Source organism: Oxyura jamaicensis, chromosome 3 (assembly GCF_011077185.1).
Source record: "Oxyura jamaicensis isolate SHBP4307 breed ruddy duck chromosome 3, BPBGC_Ojam_1.0, whole genome shotgun sequence".
Lineage (NCBI taxonomy): Eukaryota > Metazoa > Chordata > Aves > Anseriformes > Anatidae > Oxyura > Oxyura jamaicensis.
Window position 1 is genome coordinate 49,984,785 of NC_048895.1, and position 18,758 is coordinate 50,003,542.

The window sequence follows — 18,758 nt, forward strand, 5'->3', positions numbered from 1 at the left end:
TGCTTATTTACATTTTCAGAGGTTTGTTGGATGTGATTTCCTATTACCAAAAGCATATTGACTGCTTGTACCTGGTATATTAAACTAATTCTTATGTTGGTTAGTTCTTTATTAAAGTTTTGATAATGGCTCTAGAAATTTACCCAGAATAGTCACTGTGCTGTTTATTTTGTTTTTCTTTGGATTTTGTGGCCCACTTGTTTAAAGGTTGGCCTCATGCTTGTCATCTATGAGATGTCCTGAACCAACCTGATTTTGAGAGGTCACAAACAGCAGTGTATAGTTCAGTTGTTTCATCTGTTATTTTCTTTAGGATGTGTAGGTGAATGCATCTAGCTATTCCTTTATTTTGACTGCAGAAGAGGTAATGAAACACCTGAGGTAAGATGCTTTGCTAAAGAAAGCATTTATAGTCTCCATAAGTTGGGGATGGATAAGGAGACCTCAAAAAAGAAGATACATGGAGTGAGCTTGATGAGTTCTAGTGTCGTCATTAGTGAGAACCACCATATGATAAAGTTCCTTTAAAAAACAAACAAACAAAAATATTGGCATGTTATTTAAATCCAACTTTCTAATGTGGAAAAATAGAACAATGGCCGTTTTTTGAATTTGGATTTGGTACAGTTAGCACAGTATCATATTTTTCTGGATTCTGTATTGAATGCCATAAAAATAAGAATGATTAATCTTGTTACACATTATGTAAAAGGTGTATTTCTTGAAAGGTGCCATTGCAGAGAGTGCTGTAATTGTCTCTGGCCATATGGCCTTATGGCCTTGAGAGATGATGTATCAGATGCAGTAAAGGTAAAGCTGCAGAAAGTGAATGATGACTGATCATGATTTATTTCTTCATATGTATATGATCAGTTTTTTAGCATGGGCTAGATGAGGTGCATCTTCTCCTGTATCCTTCATTTTGTTCTTCAGTGCCTGTTTTGTGTTCAGCTGCAAAAATTGAGAATCTCCCTGAATTTGTCAGTGAAAAAAAATATTAAGCTCCGTAATGTTAACTTTCTAATTATGCTTTGACTAACTAGTGGCCTATATGAATATACTGTTCCTGCTGTTTGTCAGCTAGCCCAGTTTCAGCTAGGGGAAAGTAAATGTTGCCCAATTGCCTTATTTAAAAAAATAAATAAATCTAGTTTTTATGAGCAGTATCCTTAACAGGTAAGAGAAAAGCCATCCCAGTTACTTAATGCTGAGTGACCTTACTGTGGAAAGGTGGGTAACTTTTACTGGAGCACTAAGACATCATCTTTGTTCATAATACTGAAGCCTAAGAAATTGATGGTAGGAATATTGTTTGGTGACTCAAGCCTCCTTGTTAGAACTGGAAGACTGGCTCTAACCTTATTGAAAATAGATAATGACTGACACGGATTGTAGTCCCATCAGTATAATTAAAGTCCAACACCAGTCATTGCAAAGGTGATGACTGAGTCTACATCTGTTTAAAAATTGCAGTGCTCTTCAAGGGACATGATCTTTGCTGCTGGGAGTTACAGGATTGACACCAGCAGAGCCTGGTGCTGCAGCACCAAATATTGTCTCTGGTATTGCCTCAAGCCTGGAGCTGAATCTCTGACTCTGCAGACTCTTTACAAGAGAAATGTGTGTGCTTCACAGTGCTGCTACATTTTGAGTTATGATGGCTGTTAATGGGTGACTAGGCTTCAGCAGGTGTCACAGGCAGGATGGGTGGAGACATTTATTACCATAAATACTGTTTGTAAACCTTGCCATTGGATATGTTTCTTCTACCTTCATTGCTTTTTACCAGTGTCATTTGATGCAACTGATTCACAACTTCCCAGGTGTCCAGGGGTCCAAATGTTATGCTTTACTGTCTTCCTCTACTCATGAGCAAGGAGATCAACCTTTCTATATGATCAGAGGTTTATGGCAAGATAGCTGTGCAGCTTCCTTGTCGAAGAAAGCTAAATCCTATTACAACTTTTTAAACTTCTGCTTGTTTTCATTCAGAACTTCCTGACCAGCAAGGAGGCTCTCTTGAAGCAAATTCCAATGTTGTTGTGTGGCAGATTCATCTGTTATCTGAAAGCTGAGTCAGTGGAACACTGTCCCTGTTTTCCTCTTGTCTGAACATGCATGCCCACCCAGCACCATGCTCTGATGACTGCAGCACAAAATTAGGAGCTGTCATCCCAAGGACAGGAATGCTTATAGGGTGCTTAACTTCTTAAAACACCACCAGCACTGCATAAAACCTTTTTAACCATATTGCTGCTGAACTATGGTTGAGGGAGGCAGCTGTTGATAATGACTTGTATCAGTACTGTTTACTGGAGTCTTTTTCCATCTACAACATGCTAGTTTATGACAGGGAATTTAGAATTTGTTCTTGATTTTTCTGTATCACAAAAGAGGTTCTGAATTTTCAGTAGCATAAACTTTTTTTTATTATAACAGCAAAATGTTGCATGTTTACATTTATGAATTCTTCTAAATCTAGTATTATTATTCACAGAATTGGGAGAACAAACTTTTTTTTTTGTCTTGGACAATTTTCTTAGTGAGAAAATAAGAGTAAAATCTTTTTTCTCTTTACATATTTTTTTAAGCCTTTTATGTTCAAATATTTGAACATAATACTTTTAAGTTATGTTTTTCTTCTATGGAATACGGTTTATATTGCAGATACTCCCCTTTCTTTATTTGCAGCCATGAAATAAGTAAAACAATATCTCTAATATTAGTTTGTTTCTTAAATAAACTAGATTTTTAAAAAATGCACTTCAGTTTTAGTTTTCAATGGAGTCCATTCTTCAAGTAGTATTTCTTTGTTCTGATTTAAAGTCAGCATTGATAGCATTAACTCAAAGAATGTATTACAGTTTACTATTTTTAGGCTCAATCTTCTTGTACGTGGCTGAGGTTAAGGGATTATTTTACAGCATTAAAAGCATGTCAAAGTAGCCTGGGGGAGTTGAAATAACTTAATTTAAAACAAACAAAAAAACCCACAACCCTGAAATATGACTTGCCAGAAACCAAAGCATGATCAGGCAGTCATTATGCTTTGCACATTCCATTGCATCAAATTGAACTTCGTGATATACATATTCACTTAAGTTTCAGTAACTACGTTCTTTTTTTTCTTGTCAGTAGTCTAAGAAAAGTGAAAAAAAAATGCCACAGAGGAGTGTTAACACAGGAATGCTGATGTTAGTATGCTTGTTCTGGATATTTTGGTAAACCAGTAGAAAAGGAATGAGTATCATCATCCGTTCAAGTTTACCAAAAAACATTGTATGTGTCCACGCAGGAGATGGAGGGCTATCATAATAAGACAAATCTAAATAGGCTAGGATCTTCCTAGTCATGTACACACTATATTTCAAGTTCTGTTAATGGCATAGAAGTGTTCAAAACAAAAATGGTCAAAACAAAATTATGAATGTAATTCTCCCCAGTTTTGGTTCATTCTTCTGGGAAATTGTGCAGAGGTGTTTGGCCAGTGAAGGTTTCTAATATTTGAAAAGGGTACAGGCATGTGTATATTAAAATAATAAAAATTAAAAGCGTAGATTATTTAGATTTGTTCTGAGTGGTAGCAATTGTATTTGCAGTAGTATAAGCTTGAAATATAAGCTAGAAATATGGTTTAAAACAAGTCTTTATCAATAGGGAAAATTGCAAAAAAATAATCGTATTGTATTCAGATCAAAGTCTTGTGGGAAGATAAGATGAAGAGCAGTCTCAAACTGTTCTAAAATAGTATGCATGTAATCAGCTCTAGGGCTAAAATAAGTCTATAGGAATTGAAAAGATTATTTTTGGAAAGATTTTCTGAACTGAAACAGTTAAATGCCCTCAGTAGGAGAAAACATATAATCAAAACATGAGTCTTTATTGATTAATTTAGTTCTAAGATTGTAAATTGAAGTTGTCTTCAGAATTTCTAAGTTTTTGTACCTCTTTAAAGAGCCAAGAAATAATAGTGATTCTAGGGATATTGACAAGCTGTTGTAGCAGAAGGAAGTGGAGTTTCATAAAATATTAAAATGCATCAATCTCATTATCAGTGATTTACTTCTGTAAGTCTTGTATAGAAAGATAAATGCTTTTAATTATTTTTCTCTGACTCTTACTTTACAGTCTTACGGTTTCTCTCAGGTAACTGTTGCAGACATTGCAAAAATGTTTCCTTCTGAATATGGAATATATTAGCTTCTTAGCAGGCAGTACAGCAGTCACTTTTTCACATGGGATCACGCATCTGGAACAGCTGGTGGAAGTAAGGCTTCCTATGTGCACGGTCTATCTCCATGTAATACACTAGGAGGGTCAGTTTCTACATTTCTGTTTAAGTTTTTACATTTAGGATAGCAAAGTCAATCGTGATTATTTTGTTATTCAAAAATGCATGGATTTATTTCCTCTGAGGCAGTTACTTATCTTCTAGAAACAAACTTCCACATAGCCCAGAACAGCTACCTTAATTTCGAATCAAAGTGAAAGAGGCAGTTTCTTATTAAAATAAAGAAACCTTTAGCTATAATAATTCACTTCATCTAAATAAATCTTTCTATTTACTTTCTTAATAGAGCATTCTATCTGTAATCTTGTGTACAGTTTTTGTGTATTTGGTGCATGTTTGTGAATGGAAGGGTTCAGAGTGTTCATCTGAGGTCAGAACTTGGGCTGCTCTCCTGGTTTCAGCTGGGATAGAGTTAATTTTCCTCCTAGTACCTGGTATGGTCTTGTGTTTTGGATTTAGGATGAGAATAATGCTGATAACACATTGATGTTGTTGCAAAGCAGTGCTTACACTAAGTCAAGGACTTCTCTGCTTCCTGTGTTACCCTGCTAATGAGGAGGCTGCATGTTCAGGCAAGTCTTCTTAAGGATGCAGACAGCTTCTGCCTTAAATATAGCAACAGTCCTCTGCGGTAGTAGAGCATGATCTTTCCATGAGAGATTACTGTCTGATCGGAATCCAAGTGACCAGTGAGATATCTCATCAAAAATGAGATGCAGCTGAATCAGCACCAGATAATTCAGTCATATTGCTCTGGTACCAAAAGGATACCAGATAATGATTAATAATCAAGGATAATTATTAATAATCAAAGATGATAATTATGATTAAAATTTTAGTAGTTTTATTCTGTATGGTCTTGTATGAAAATATTGATGGAAAATATATTACTCTTAATGGATTTTTCTTGTATAAGAAGCTATTTATATCTTTGCAGCCTCAGTGTATTCTGCTTGACTTTTTTCTTGGATGTTATGCTTCCTTTCTAATTCTAGCACTAATCATAACTATGGAAAAAGTTTTTTTTTGGCAATTGAAGGTGTTGATACTAACTAGCTAGTGCCACCTAAAGTTACTGTAGTTTTTTCATTATAACTGGTTTGCCCTAGACAGCCTATTTAATATCTTGAGAGTTCAACTACTTACAAGTCTTTTGATTTTCAGACTTAAAGTTGAGTTATGTAATAGTAAAGGATAGTGCTCAGTACCAAAGTTTTTCATACTCTGCCCAGAGAATTTAGTTGAATTATTTGAAAAATACATAAAATGTTATGCGTTAAATAATATTTAACTGTGTCATTAAATTTAACCAGATAGTCTATAAAATTAATCAATAAAGTCATAAAGCCATGGCATCATTGTTCTTTTTCAGTGTTCTTTCCATCTCATCGGGTTCCTTGCAGAAATTAAGTGATAGCAATTGTCTTTCTCCTTTGTGCTCAGTTTATCAGATCTCTGTGTTCATAAGCATTAAGGCACTTCAGCAGTACTGGGTTGTTTTGTGTCCTCCCTCTTGATCTTTTTTCAATAAAAAGAAAGTGTCTGTCTATAACTCAGAATTATCCTTATCACTCAATTATCCTTCCTTCTGTGCAACTTGCTTTCTTATCGGATCTTACAACCTATTCTGCACAGACATATAAATCACTTAATTTATACTATGGGATGGTTGACTCCATGTCGGAGAGTATCTGAAACATTTATTACGTTGCCTCCCTAATAGTGTTGTACCACTAGATAGCTTTCAAGTGAAGAGAGAACTTCTTTAAGTACAGCCTTTGCTTTAGCTAGTCTACACTTTAAAACTTGCTGATCCCTAACTTTGGTAAATAACATAATCTAGAAGAAAATGTTATATATATGCAAAACTGCTTTTATAATTCCTGCTTTTATTTGATAATTAAATCTTACATCACAGACAGATTAAGCAGGACTGTTTTACTTGGTCTCTAGGTAACTTCGTATGAGTTGTCTAGGTTTCCAAGCTGCAAATGTGTAGATGAGATGTTGGTACACTAAATCTGTCTTCTAACAAAATTTGTAGTGATTCCATATGAAAGAGGGAGCAAGATTAACTTAGTTTAGCATTTCTTTGTCAAATTTAATTAGTGGTTTGCAGATATCCACATCTGCTATTTTCAGTTGACACTGTTTGTACTGAAGACTCCACGCTCATGTAATGCAGTCATTTTCTTGTCTGTCACATTGTCTCTGGATACTCCCTTTGTGTTGCTGGAAGCTGTCTTGTTCTTCAGTATAACTTTATTAAATGTGAAGATCAGATCTTTGTATAATCACTTTAGAAGAAGCTGTCTTACATCTGTTTTCTGTGATTTGCTCTTCACCAAGCATTTACTACCTAAGTGTCCACTGCTGGGTAGGGTAGGGCTCCTTGCAGAGGAAGTCCATAGGTACATAGGAAATGGAGTGAGTCCGAGCCCTGTTTACAAATAATCTCTACTGAGGGTATGCGTTCAAAAGGTAGTTTCAGACAGCCTATTAGCATTCACACATTCAGTTTCTGCTTTCAGTTTGCATAGGGTAATGTCTCCACCATAATTATTAAGCAAATCTGCTTTCTGAGCAGGACCAAACTTAGCATTTATAGCAGGTAATACTTCCTTCTGCACCTTTTGGATAGTAGATAAATACTTGGGTTTTTCATTGTTTATTGGTATTTTCATGCTATAACTAAAATTTTCTTGAATATCACCAAATGGTTTCTTAATGTCTTCATGTACTAAGAGACTGGAAGCACAAATGGCAACAATCATCTATTCCTACTTAATCTGTTTGCTTTGTCTGGACTCTCTGCTTTATTGTTCACTATTTTCTCACCTAAAGACAGCAAATAGACTTCATTTATTTTTTTCTGCAGTAGGTTTTCATGTGGCTCACTTCCTAATTTTATGAACATGAAGACATTTCTTTATTTGTGAAAAGATTTACTAGTAGTTTCCTACTCAACACTGCTATTGCAACATCAGAATAATATATTGTTTTCCTCATCTAAAGCTGAAATGTTTAATTTCTTCCAAAAAAATATTATTGATCACTTCAATTTTCATTTCACTGGTGTTCTCAGCCCTTGTTTGCCTCTTGTGCACATCCACTTGGCAACTTAATATGACATGTCAATTTTTGACTTCACAATCTCTTCAAGTAGATCTTCAGTATCGGCAAGGTATTTTGCCCAATAATTAGCTTTGGTTAGCGAAGTTCAAATAAGAGTTTGTAGTTACTTCTGCGTACTACCAACTGTTGAAAATGTTTTAATGCAGCATTCCAAGGAGGTTTCCCCTCCCCCCGCCCCCCCCCCCCCCCAAACATGTCAGTACAATGAAGGCAATGTTTTTGATGAATAAATTATGTCTGAAAGAAGTACTTTAGAATTTAACATGGGTAATTTAGGTCATACTAAGAGCAACAAGATTTAGGTAGTGCTTTTTGTAATTTCCTTTTGTTGTCTACTGTCATCAAGGAAGGAGTAACGATAAAATTATACTAAGATATTAGTCTTGTACTGTTCTATTTTGTTTTTTTTTGTGTTCTTGCATAGGCTATCCACTCTGTGGCTTGGCATCATGAAGGAAAACAATTTATTTGTAGTCACTCAGATGGTACCTTGACCATATGGAACGTAAAATCTCCTACCAAACCATTCCAGACAATCACTCCACATGGTAAGATTGAAAATAGATACTCACTGTGTGCCCACAGCTCTTAAAACCCAGAGGAAACTTATTTTTAATGGAAATATGTGTTATAAAACTAAGTATTAAAAATCTATTACTGCAGTGCAAGTAGATTTTGTCATATCCAATTCTGATAGATTTAATGTTTAAAAAAGTCTAGTCTTTATGAAATAAGAGTCCAACTCAATGCAATTGTGTCTAAATCTCTAAACTTTAGGCTGTTTTTTACACAATGACATTGATTGTAAAATTAACTAATGCATGTTTTGCAGAGCTTGCTTTTTGCTTGACATTACAGTCCCATATGTTATTTAAAATACATATAAGCAAGCATCTGTTTCATGTATAAATGTGTAGATTACCATATAAATTCTTGGAAAGGCTTGTAAAAGAATAAGATTAGCATCTGGTAAGATGTTCCCACTTCTCAGATAATTCTGCATTAATTTAAGCGTAGGAAATTAACATGTTCTGTGAAATATGCTGCATATTTCAAAAAAACATATATCGGTTTACAGGTTATTATCTGTACACATCTAAGTTGTTAGCGACTTATTTATCTCAGACGAGTGTGAATGCAATGGTGAGGATAATCTGTGATGTTAGTTATAAGATGCTGTAGTTAAGCATTCTGGTTTACATATAAGACTTGTTATAGTCTCAGATTATAATGGATGGTGGCCAGAGTGGAAAAAGGAAGCTATAAATTTCTCGTGATCCTGTAGCAGACAAAGACAAAAAAAAAAAGGGGGGGGGACGAGACTAACTTCAGTTTTATGTTTTGTCATCTTAACCATTTTTATTTTGGTATTGGGCTGCAAACTAAATTTTCTGCAGAACTTTATAGCTTTATCAAATGTTATCAATATGTAGATAGAATGTACAGTTGTACAGATGTCAATGTACAGATAGGTGCATATTTACACCATACTTCTAACTTCTATTGACTCCAGGAGAAATTGTAACTATAGAAGCTTTAGTTGCTAATACTGCAAAGTAGAGGAAGAATGGCTCTTCATAATCAAGCTCTTAAGGGTATTGCTTAGAATAAACTTCATTTTACTCGTAAGCTGAGAAATTTTAATTGCAAAATGGTAGAGATAAGTTTTAAATCCTTCAGTGCTACTTAAAATAACTTCTAGGGGAAGATTATATTTTTGAAAATAAAGATTCCACAACACTGAAAACAAACACACAAAAAAGGCACCACCAACAAAACTCGAAATGGTCAGAGTTGATGTACAAAGGCACCACCAACAAAACTCTAAATGTTCAGTGTTGATGTACTGATAGCTTTAACAATTTTTTCATGGTATTTCAAGGCATACTCTGTAATTGTCAGAGGTGTTGAATATATGTTTGCATAAATGTTCTACTTTGTAAGTTGCATAGTGAATTTCTTGATTTCCCATCACGTTATGGAGTTGTAAGATTAATATAAGAAAAAAATTCACTTTAGGAAAGCAGCTGAAGGATGGAAAGAAGCCAGAACCCTGCAAACCTATCCTTAAAGTGGAATATAAAACAACTAGAGCTGGGTAAGACTTGTTTTGCATGTCAAGTTATAGCATACTTAAAGTATATGCAGCTCTCTGAGAATGTCCTTTGTTTCCTGTTGTTGGGATACATATTTTGGTATCACTGAGCTACAGTAAAAAAGCTGAAATAGTTTTTCAAAAATCAGATTTGCTGAATAAACTGCAAAAACAGAAATGTGAAAAAATTGCTATATACACAAACCTTAACTTATGTAAAGATATCACTAATGCACTATGTGCTTATGCCATGCTACCAATAACAACCCTTGTGTATTTTACTTAATTTTCTGAGAACATATCGTATTAAAGAAAAAACAAAAGCCTGAGAGAGCACAGAAGACACTGAAATGTAGAGGCCTGAAAAAAATTAACTTTGAAAAATAGTGGCCTGATGCAGATATTCTAAATTCTAAATACATGTTCCTCCTCCTGCACTCCCCTAAAATGTTACTGACGGAAGCTGTTCTGGTAGAGTACAGTAATTTGCGCATTGAATTGTGCCTAATTATGCACATTGAAAAAGTAACAAAGCAGTAATTGCAAGAAGAGGCAGAGATGGAATTACAGTATCTTGAATAGCATGTTTTGTTAGCAAGACTGCAATTAGGATTGAAGGATTTCATGAACTTTATGGGATTTCTTTTCTTTATGGTTCTAAAGTGCTTTAAAATGGTTGAGTATAAGGTGCAGTATAAAGATAAAATATTCATGGAAACCTGCTTAGCTATTTGATTTTTTTTTTTTTTTTTTTTTTTTTACTTCTGGGTGTTTATGTATTATCTTGTTTGCTTTCCAGGCATTCAAATCTATGGAATATTATTAATTGATGTAATACTGATTTCTACTATATATCAGTATTTATACAGATAATATCAGTGGCTGTGTGTAATTTTGTTTGCTAAAAGTGAACCTAGGGCTAGTGCCCAGATGTTTGAACATCCACAGGCAGTTTAAAAGTCATTTTTTTTACAGCAATCTACATCTGTCTGCATATTTTCTCAACTGAAATGTCAAACTGAGATCTAAATAAAGGTACAGATAACTTGAAGTTGAAGCTACTTTAGGTTACAAGTTCTGCAGTGAAAAGCCGCCATACTGTGAGTTCTGAAAAAATAGTTTATAGAGCAAGCTTCAATATTACAATACGAAAACTGGTTGACCTTTCATACAGTTTTCAGAAAGGAGCTTGTTCTAGTACAATTCCTGAGAATACATAGCTCTTTGGGGAGACTGTTTCCTAGTCTGCTCTAGGCGTTCTTCAGAAAACAACAACAAAAAACTAGAAATTAAAAAGAGGTTAATGCATAATAAATTATTTTACCTAACTTCTTTATTGTGAAAACATAATTCTAATAAACATCTTTATTTTTGAGAAAAGATGTCCACAACCACACATGCATGGTTGCATTCTGTAGCAGAAACTAGAGACACAATTCTTTCTGTTGTTGCAGCGTTACCCCCCCCCCCCACTACCTTCTCCGCATCATGAAATTGGAATGGGGAAAACAGGAGGATGTGAGCACATCCTGGGGCACTTACAGAGCACCTATGTGTCCTTTAAGTTTATGGTTAAATTTTTGCATTTTTTTGCCTTTTTTTCTCTTTTTTTTTTCCCCCAAACACTAGTGTGTCTATAGCTTTATTCATGACAGCATATTACATCTGTAGAGAACTTACTATTGACAATCCTTCTGTATCTGGACTAGGAGGTCAAAAAGGCAAGTTCTTGATGTATTCCTTAATCAAACTGGTAAAAACATTCCAATCACAGAGCATAACATCATTGTTCTCCAGCCATTTAAGTTAATTCAGATTATTCTGTTTTTGAAGTTATTCCAAAGGTGGGCTACCATCTGAGTATGCTGAGGTGGCTTAACATATGCTTTGCTGTTTAAAGCGTATCCAGAGAATCTCATGAATTTCCTAATGCTAACTTCCCACCCCCCAGATTCAATCCCTGATGGTATTCACTCTGTTTGACTTTAGCATTATGTAAAATTCCTCAAGTTTATTTTTTGCTACTGGAGCTCTGTTTAATGGAAATTACAGCTTGTAAGTTTCCCTGTTAATAATTAAACAGGGTATTCTATTGGTAGCTAATGCAGCTGTCATGACTGACAGTACAGCACAGCAGCACCTCTGAGCAAGATAAATGTATGTTATTGGGATCCACAGATTGCATGAATAATGAGAAAGAATCCAGATAAGTAAAAAGTTACTGAATTTAGTTTCAGTAGTAGTATTTTGTGTTGTGAGTTTGTCTGTTGAAAAACACATCTCCCAAAATGAATTTATGATTTATCTTCACCACTACTTTAAGACTTTAATTCTTTCACTAAAATAGCTCACAAATTACAGAAGTACATACAATAGTAGATTTGAAAGAAAATTGTTCACCCATGGTCTGAAAAGTAAGTCAGCTGGTACCAGTGGTGTGACTTCTGTATGTGTTTTCTCACACCCAATTGCTGATTCTGATTGCTGAAACTGACTGAAGTTTAACAGTTTACCTCTAAAACAGAGCAGAAACATTCCTACAGGAATGTGAGCCACTGATCTTGATTGTATTGTCTATTGATACACAGCAAGATCTAATCCTGTGGGTTTTGAAACTTTTTCACTCCATGGGCGGAAAGGTTTCATTGATGTTTTCCAGTTCCCCCAAGTAATTTTACAAATTTAAGTGATGTGCAAATTGATGTGAAGAGATGGATTTCATTCCTGCTGAAGAAGAACTGTTTCGACGAGAAATCAATGTTCATAGCAGCTATAAATGCTATATAGCTGTTCTCTAAGAGCTGAGCATCATTTCTTGTACGTTTTCTGTTTTGTTAAATATTTCCTATAGATTTAGGTAGGTAATATGTACCTCTTGAAGCTGAATCCATCTCACCTATTATGTAAATCACAGTTTTTATTTTTTTTCTTTTAAATCATTTTTATTAAATGTCAATGTGCACTAACCTTCTAATCTATGAAGAACAACACAAAGTATTTAACTAGAAAATGTACGTTTGCATTTCTGGTAAATTTTGGCTTCATGAAAATATGAGAAGTTTCTAACCAAACCTGTTAGTCTTCCTGTCAGGCTAAAGTTAACTGTAATTTTTGACTCATCTGTGAAATATCCACATGACAGATCTGTGTAATCTATTCTCAGCTCTTCCATTCTTCTCTTCATAATGATAAAGACTCTGATAAGCCTGCCAAAAGCAACCTGAAGACCTTGAGAAAACTAGCAGAAACCAGCATGTGATGTTCACTGTTACGTTAAAAACTTGGAAACTGAAATGTATCACTACGGTTCTTATCAGATGATCTAGTTGAATCCACAAGTCTAATAGTTACTGTAAATTGTCCTGGCAGCATTACTTAAAAACCAAACAAAAACAAACAAAAAAACCACTATCATTTTTGCCGAAACAAACTACTTAGTAAATCATTCCATCAAAATGAGATACTGGAAGCATATCACACAACTGATGTCTATTCACTAACATCCTGAAGAATATCAGATCAAATCAAATTTAATTATTTTCCTGAAAATCACTTCATGGACCCAATTGTAAAAGATCATAGGAAGTTCCCGTATGAAGAAGTGTAAGAAAGCGAAAACTTGGAGAAGTTTCAAGGAAAGTGCTTGCAGTCTCCTTACTTCTTTGCTTACTGCTTTCAGTTGTGGTTATGGTGGAGTCAGGGTACTGAATGAACTCAGTGGACCAGTGGTCTAACTTATGTCCATTCCTTTGAGATCTGTTTCTCAGCCTCAGAACTCTTTGATCATGTTAACTCTTCAGTTAAAGGGCTTTCTGAAGGATCAGGCAGATGGCAAAATATCTAGAAACTGGAAGCTGTCCCAGTCTGCTTTGCCTTCAGTACTGCACAGTGTCTGTTTTAGCCAAGCTTATGAGGGCCAACATGTGCATAAACAAAACCCTTCATGCACAGTTCTCAGGAGGTACCTAATCCATCATGCTTGTTTGAAACACAAGTGAAATGTTAGATGTCAGAAAGATGGTATTATGGGAAAAGACAACAGGAAGATGTCTCTTCAGCTTCGTTTTCTCAATCAGAATAGCTTTTTCCCTACAAATTTTCTCCAGTTTCTGATATGTTAACGACTTCCATTTAAGACAGACACAAGCAAAGGGTGTGTCTTGCCATCCTAAAGTTGGTATACAAGTAAATAAGAGGAATTGCATCCCCTTAGTGCCTGTTATTCCTCGAGAAATATAACCTCAAATTTGAGGAAGTAGTCAGTAGTGGGTGAGATTTCTTGAGCAGCTGTATAAACAGTCAGTCTGCTCTTAAAAAGGTATAAGATCCTATTAGTATTAAAATGAGTGGTGGCCTTTTAAAAATTGGGAAATGAAGAAAGTATCTAGTACAATATATTTACTTTATCTTACTTTCAGTAAATTGTATATTTTGCACATATTAGAGAAAATGTGGATATATTTTATAATATGCTTCTGTAGCGACATATTTTTTTCCAAAGTCCATAATCTCTTCTACCATGACAAGAAGGCCTTTTGTTTTGCTCTACTCAGTCGTTCTAATTACATGGCATGAGTATAATCTCTGACAAAAAAATCCTTCAATTTAATGCATGGTGGTAGGGGAAAAAAGATAAAACATCTAGAGTAAATATTTGTTGAGAAGTATTGGCATTTATTTATGTACTTGCTTCTTATAAGGTCTTTGAAGTTTGCCAAGCACCTGGTTGCTTTTCTAAGAAAGCCATGTTTTTGTGATTGCAAAATTACTTTGCATTTTTTTGTAAAATTTTACATCTTTCAAGGTTTAGGTTGGTTCTTTACAAAAAGCAAAATTCTTGGGAATATTTCTTCCTAATCCTGCTGGAATATTTTATATTGTGGTTATATATAGCTGTTGGTAAATCTAAAACTGCTGTTCAATAGAAGAGAAACAATTCTAAAGTTCAACAAAATAATAATAAAAACTTCTTCATCTTGGGAAAAAGTCTGTTTTTAAATTTTGAAATTACCCAAACTACCTATTGCATGCAGAGCTGCTTTGCATTATTCTTGACGTATGTCTGCTTAATGATATCTTGTTGAACTTTACTACTAGGTTACAAAAACTGACCAACCTTTTTACTTATTCTCTTGGTTTGATCCTATTTACATCTGCTTTATTCCAGGGAGCCTTTCATCATTCTCTCAGGAGGCTTGTCATACGACACTGTAGGAAGAAGACCCTGTTTAACAGTTATGCATGGGAAAAGTACTGCTGTGCTAGAAATGGATTATTCTATTGTTGATTTTCTAACCCTCTGTGAAACACCGTATCCTAATGGTAGGCTTTGTAAAGATTTTTCTCTGTACTTTGACCTTATTTCTCTGGAGTTTTATCCCATCAGAATATTTCTTACTATTGTCTTTGTTTTATCTCTGGGGATCAGACTGCAGCAGCAGCAACATCTGTTATTGCTATTGTCTGAGGTCTGTTTTTCTTCCGAAAGTATCATAATAGAAGAGTTCATAATAAAATCTATTTTGTTTCTAGAAGAATGCTGATTGCTGGTTGCATGTTTTCCTTTTTTTAACCCCAAAAGCATGTGCAGACAAAAAGTAGCATTACAATTTGAAGCTGTTATTGCAGCAGATGTATTCATCAATATTTATTAGTGCACATGAGACCTTTCCAGTCAATGCTAAATCTTGATTAGCATTTGTGTAGTATTCTTAACTTTAGTGACTTTCTTATTCATTCCAATAGTCACACAAAATTCTTCACTAACTTGTAATCTCTCTGTTGCAGAAGGGGATTTCTTTATCATAGATTAGGTAGTTGTCCCACATTAGTGCTATTATTTCTGATTCCGGTGTTTTTAGCTGTCAGATTCCATCAGAGCGTATAGAACTGCTTAGCTCAGAACTTAAGAATTTGTCTTTCTGAAAGACAGCAAGCTAAACTTTGAAAACTTCCATTTTATTTATTTTATATAAGTAAGAGGAAAATTTGGGGTTGGGGGAATGTTACTGTTCAGTAATCAGTACTTTCAGAATCATGCTTATACAAGTTCATCTGCATGTTCCTTTTCATGTTATATGAGCTGTTCAAATGGTTCTAGCAAATGGAAAAAGAGTTGAGGACATTTAGCTAAAGGAGTGTGACTTTTCCAAACTCAAGAGTATTCAGAGGAGTGAGTGCATAAATACCTTCAGAAACTGTGTCATCTAAATCGCTTCTCTACTCCTGACTAATCAAGAGCAAGGACTGATTGAGTGCTGTGCATGCAGAGTATGATGTTTACCTATAACTTAACTTTTTTTCTTGCTTTTAGACTTTCAGGAACCGTATGCTGTAGTCGTTCTTTTAGAAAAGGACTTAGTGCTGATTGACCTTGCACAAAATGGGTAAGAATCTTGTATAATGTTTTTAACGGTTGCTTGCAGTAGTCAGCTTGTTGTTCTGATCTTTAGCTTCTTAATCTACCATACTGCCTCCCTGCCCAAAACATAACATTTTGAATATTTGATATAAGTTTTACTGGGTAGAATATAGTATCTTTTAAAAGCAGCTTTTCTCAAGTTAACATGTCGTAGATGGGTGCAGTATATGCAACTTTTTCCAAAGTTGGCTAACAGAAATTACTAACAGATCACTTGTGCTTTTTAATTATCAGTTTATTTTAGAGTCAAGTAGAGCTCAGTTGGCGAAACACTGCACAAAATTTTAGGGAAGGGAGCAGGTGTAACAGTTGTTCTGAGAGGTTGGGTAATTTTGGCTGATGATGAGTGTGGTGGTCATCATATAAATACATAAATATTTGTTAATATTATTGCTGAATTGAAAAGTTTTAAGTATTGGTTAGAAGTAACTCCGTACAGGTGTGATAACCACCATGTACACACACACACACAAATTTGTGTATATACACAAAATTAGAATGGTAAGATATTCCCTCATTCCTTAGTGTGGTAAGAGGTTGCTTAAAAGTAGTATCTTATTACAGTTTTCACAACTAAAACTTGCCCTGTGCATCTTGAAACTTGTGTTACTTTGCCCATGGAACAATCTTTATGCTGTGGTGGGTCTTGCATTTTTTTTTTACCAGAGGTTTCAAAATCATTACAGGCAACAACCACCAACTATTAATGGATTAGTAGCAAGGGAACTTGACAGATAAGATCTTTGTGATGTTCCTGATTAAAAGTAATGAACCATGCAAAGAACATCCATCTATGGCAGAACAAAAGCTTGTAAATAAGTATCCTCAAAGTCTTTGGAAGAAGGTCAAGTTTAATCCTAAAATCTGAAATTGGTTTAGTTCGCAACTTTAATGGGAATGGAAACTACTGAGCGGTTTCATTTAGATTTTCTATGTGGCCATTTTTTACATTGCCATATGCTGAAGCCAAAACTTGTTTCTGATTAAACCCATGGCATTAAGCTTCATAGATTCATAAAACAAGTTTAATGGGCTTGAAATAAAATGTTTTATACAAGTCTTTTTTTCTTAAGTGAAGTAGTTGGCAGTGCCTGAAATCTAAAGATAATTCTCGTTCTGTTTCATGTTAAAGTAATAATAATCTTCAGTAGCTATGTTTTTTAGAAGACCTATGTGGTCTGTGTTTCACTTGCAATGTATTAATTGTTTTGCACCTGGAAAAAGCAATAAAATGCACAGATGCATGCATAGATGCTATGGGATCTTTCCTTTTGTCCCATGCTGTCACTATGGGTTTAACATATCTTGTTAAAATCAAGCCTCTTTCATTCAATTTTTAGAAGATTTTTAGCTTCACAGATAGCTTTATGTAAAATTATTTGCATGCATAAAGTTTTCATCTGTTTTTGCTAATTTTTCCTTTAAATGGGTTGAAAAGTTATTTTCGATAACATAATATTAATTTAACTGAAGAGAAATGTCCTTTGAGAACAGATACATATACCTGAATATTATCAACTTTTTTTTCCACATTAAGGCTCATTAACATTTTGAAAATGAGACTCTAAAGAACGGCAGTGTTGTAAACATTCTAGGAACACTACAAACTTCAGGTTCTGTTTGTAGATCTACAGAATCTAAATAGTGTACTTGATGAGAAGTGAAGTTTCATAATATATTCATTCATAATTAATTTTGTATGCATTTATTTTCCTTTGTACAAAAAGAACCCAAACAGTCTTCAGTGTTTTACTTGTTCTGGATTTAAAATAAATTGTTTTTGCCTAGATTGAGTCTTCCACTTTCATCCCTTAAAGGTACCCTATCTTTGAGAATCCTTATCCTTTGACAATACACGAGTCTCCAGTTACCTGTTGTGAATATTTTGCTGATTGTCCTGTGGACCTCATACCTGCACTGTATTCAGTTGGTGCTCGACAGAAACGTCAAGGTTACAGTAAGAAGGTAAAACATTTAGTACATAAGGGTTATTTGAAAATACTGAAAATCAACTGCTCTAGAGTATAGGCATGGCCACGCTATGACTAAAGCTCCACCTGACTGATTATTCTGTCTTTGGCTAGTAGCAGATGTCTAGAGAACACACATAGCATGTCATGTCTGTAGTTATGCTTTCCTGATGTGATTCAATTGATTGCCACATCACTGGAAGCTAAGGGTCTTCTTGGAGCATGGGTGTCATCCATAGACCTTGTTGACTTTTCTTTGCTGTAGACATATCCAGTAACTTTTTGAACTTGGGAAATACTGGAATCTGCGTTATTTGTAATATTTTCAGTAGCTTAACTCTGCACTGTATCTTATTTTCTTCCTTGGTGTATTTGTTCCTGTATTCAAATTCCTTTACTATATTTCCAAATTTGATCCTGTATTGTATTGATTAATCTTCTAGGAATGGCCTATCAGTGGCGGCAACTGGGGTTTGATTACCCAGAGCTATCCAGAAATAATAATTACGGGGTAAGTGTCACCGTGTACTAGTGTAGTAATAACTTGCTTATCTGGTTGAGTAGAACTGAGAATATTTGGATCGCTTATAGGAAAAAAAAAATGTTCCAGTGGTTTAATCATTTAAGAAATTATGTTCACTAGACAAGATATTTGCATAATCTTGACAAGAAAGTAAAATGTGGGAGAGAGGTAGGAATAGTATGAAAGCAAGTGTTTTACAGGAATTATTATTATGTGTTGTTATGATTGTCTGCTATCTATACATCCTGGAATTTTTCCTTTATTCTTAACTTTTGGAAAATACTTGAACTGTGTTTTAAAGCGTAGGAAGTCCATTAAATTCC

The 18,758-nt window shown here is 34.6% G+C and overlaps 1 protein-coding gene across 7 annotated transcripts in view; it reads left to right on the forward strand.

The window, feature by feature from the left end:
• Window positions 1–18,758, forward strand: part of STXBP5 (syntaxin binding protein 5) — a 114,497-nt gene that overhangs the window by 50,253 nt on the left and 45,486 nt on the right. For all 7 annotated transcript variants that reach the window (XM_035320372.1, XM_035320375.1, XM_035320373.1 and 4 more), the window contains exons 8-13: window positions 7,851–7,974; window positions 9,446–9,524; window positions 14,689–14,843; window positions 15,835–15,907; window positions 17,760–17,907; window positions 18,356–18,423. In XM_035320372.1, the coding sequence (XP_035176263.1) occupies window positions 7,851–7,974; window positions 9,446–9,524; window positions 14,689–14,843; window positions 15,835–15,907; window positions 17,760–17,907; window positions 18,356–18,423 (647 nt within the window). The remainder of the gene's footprint in view (window positions 1–7,850; window positions 7,975–9,445; window positions 9,525–14,688; window positions 14,844–15,834; window positions 15,908–17,759; window positions 17,908–18,355; window positions 18,424–18,758) is intronic.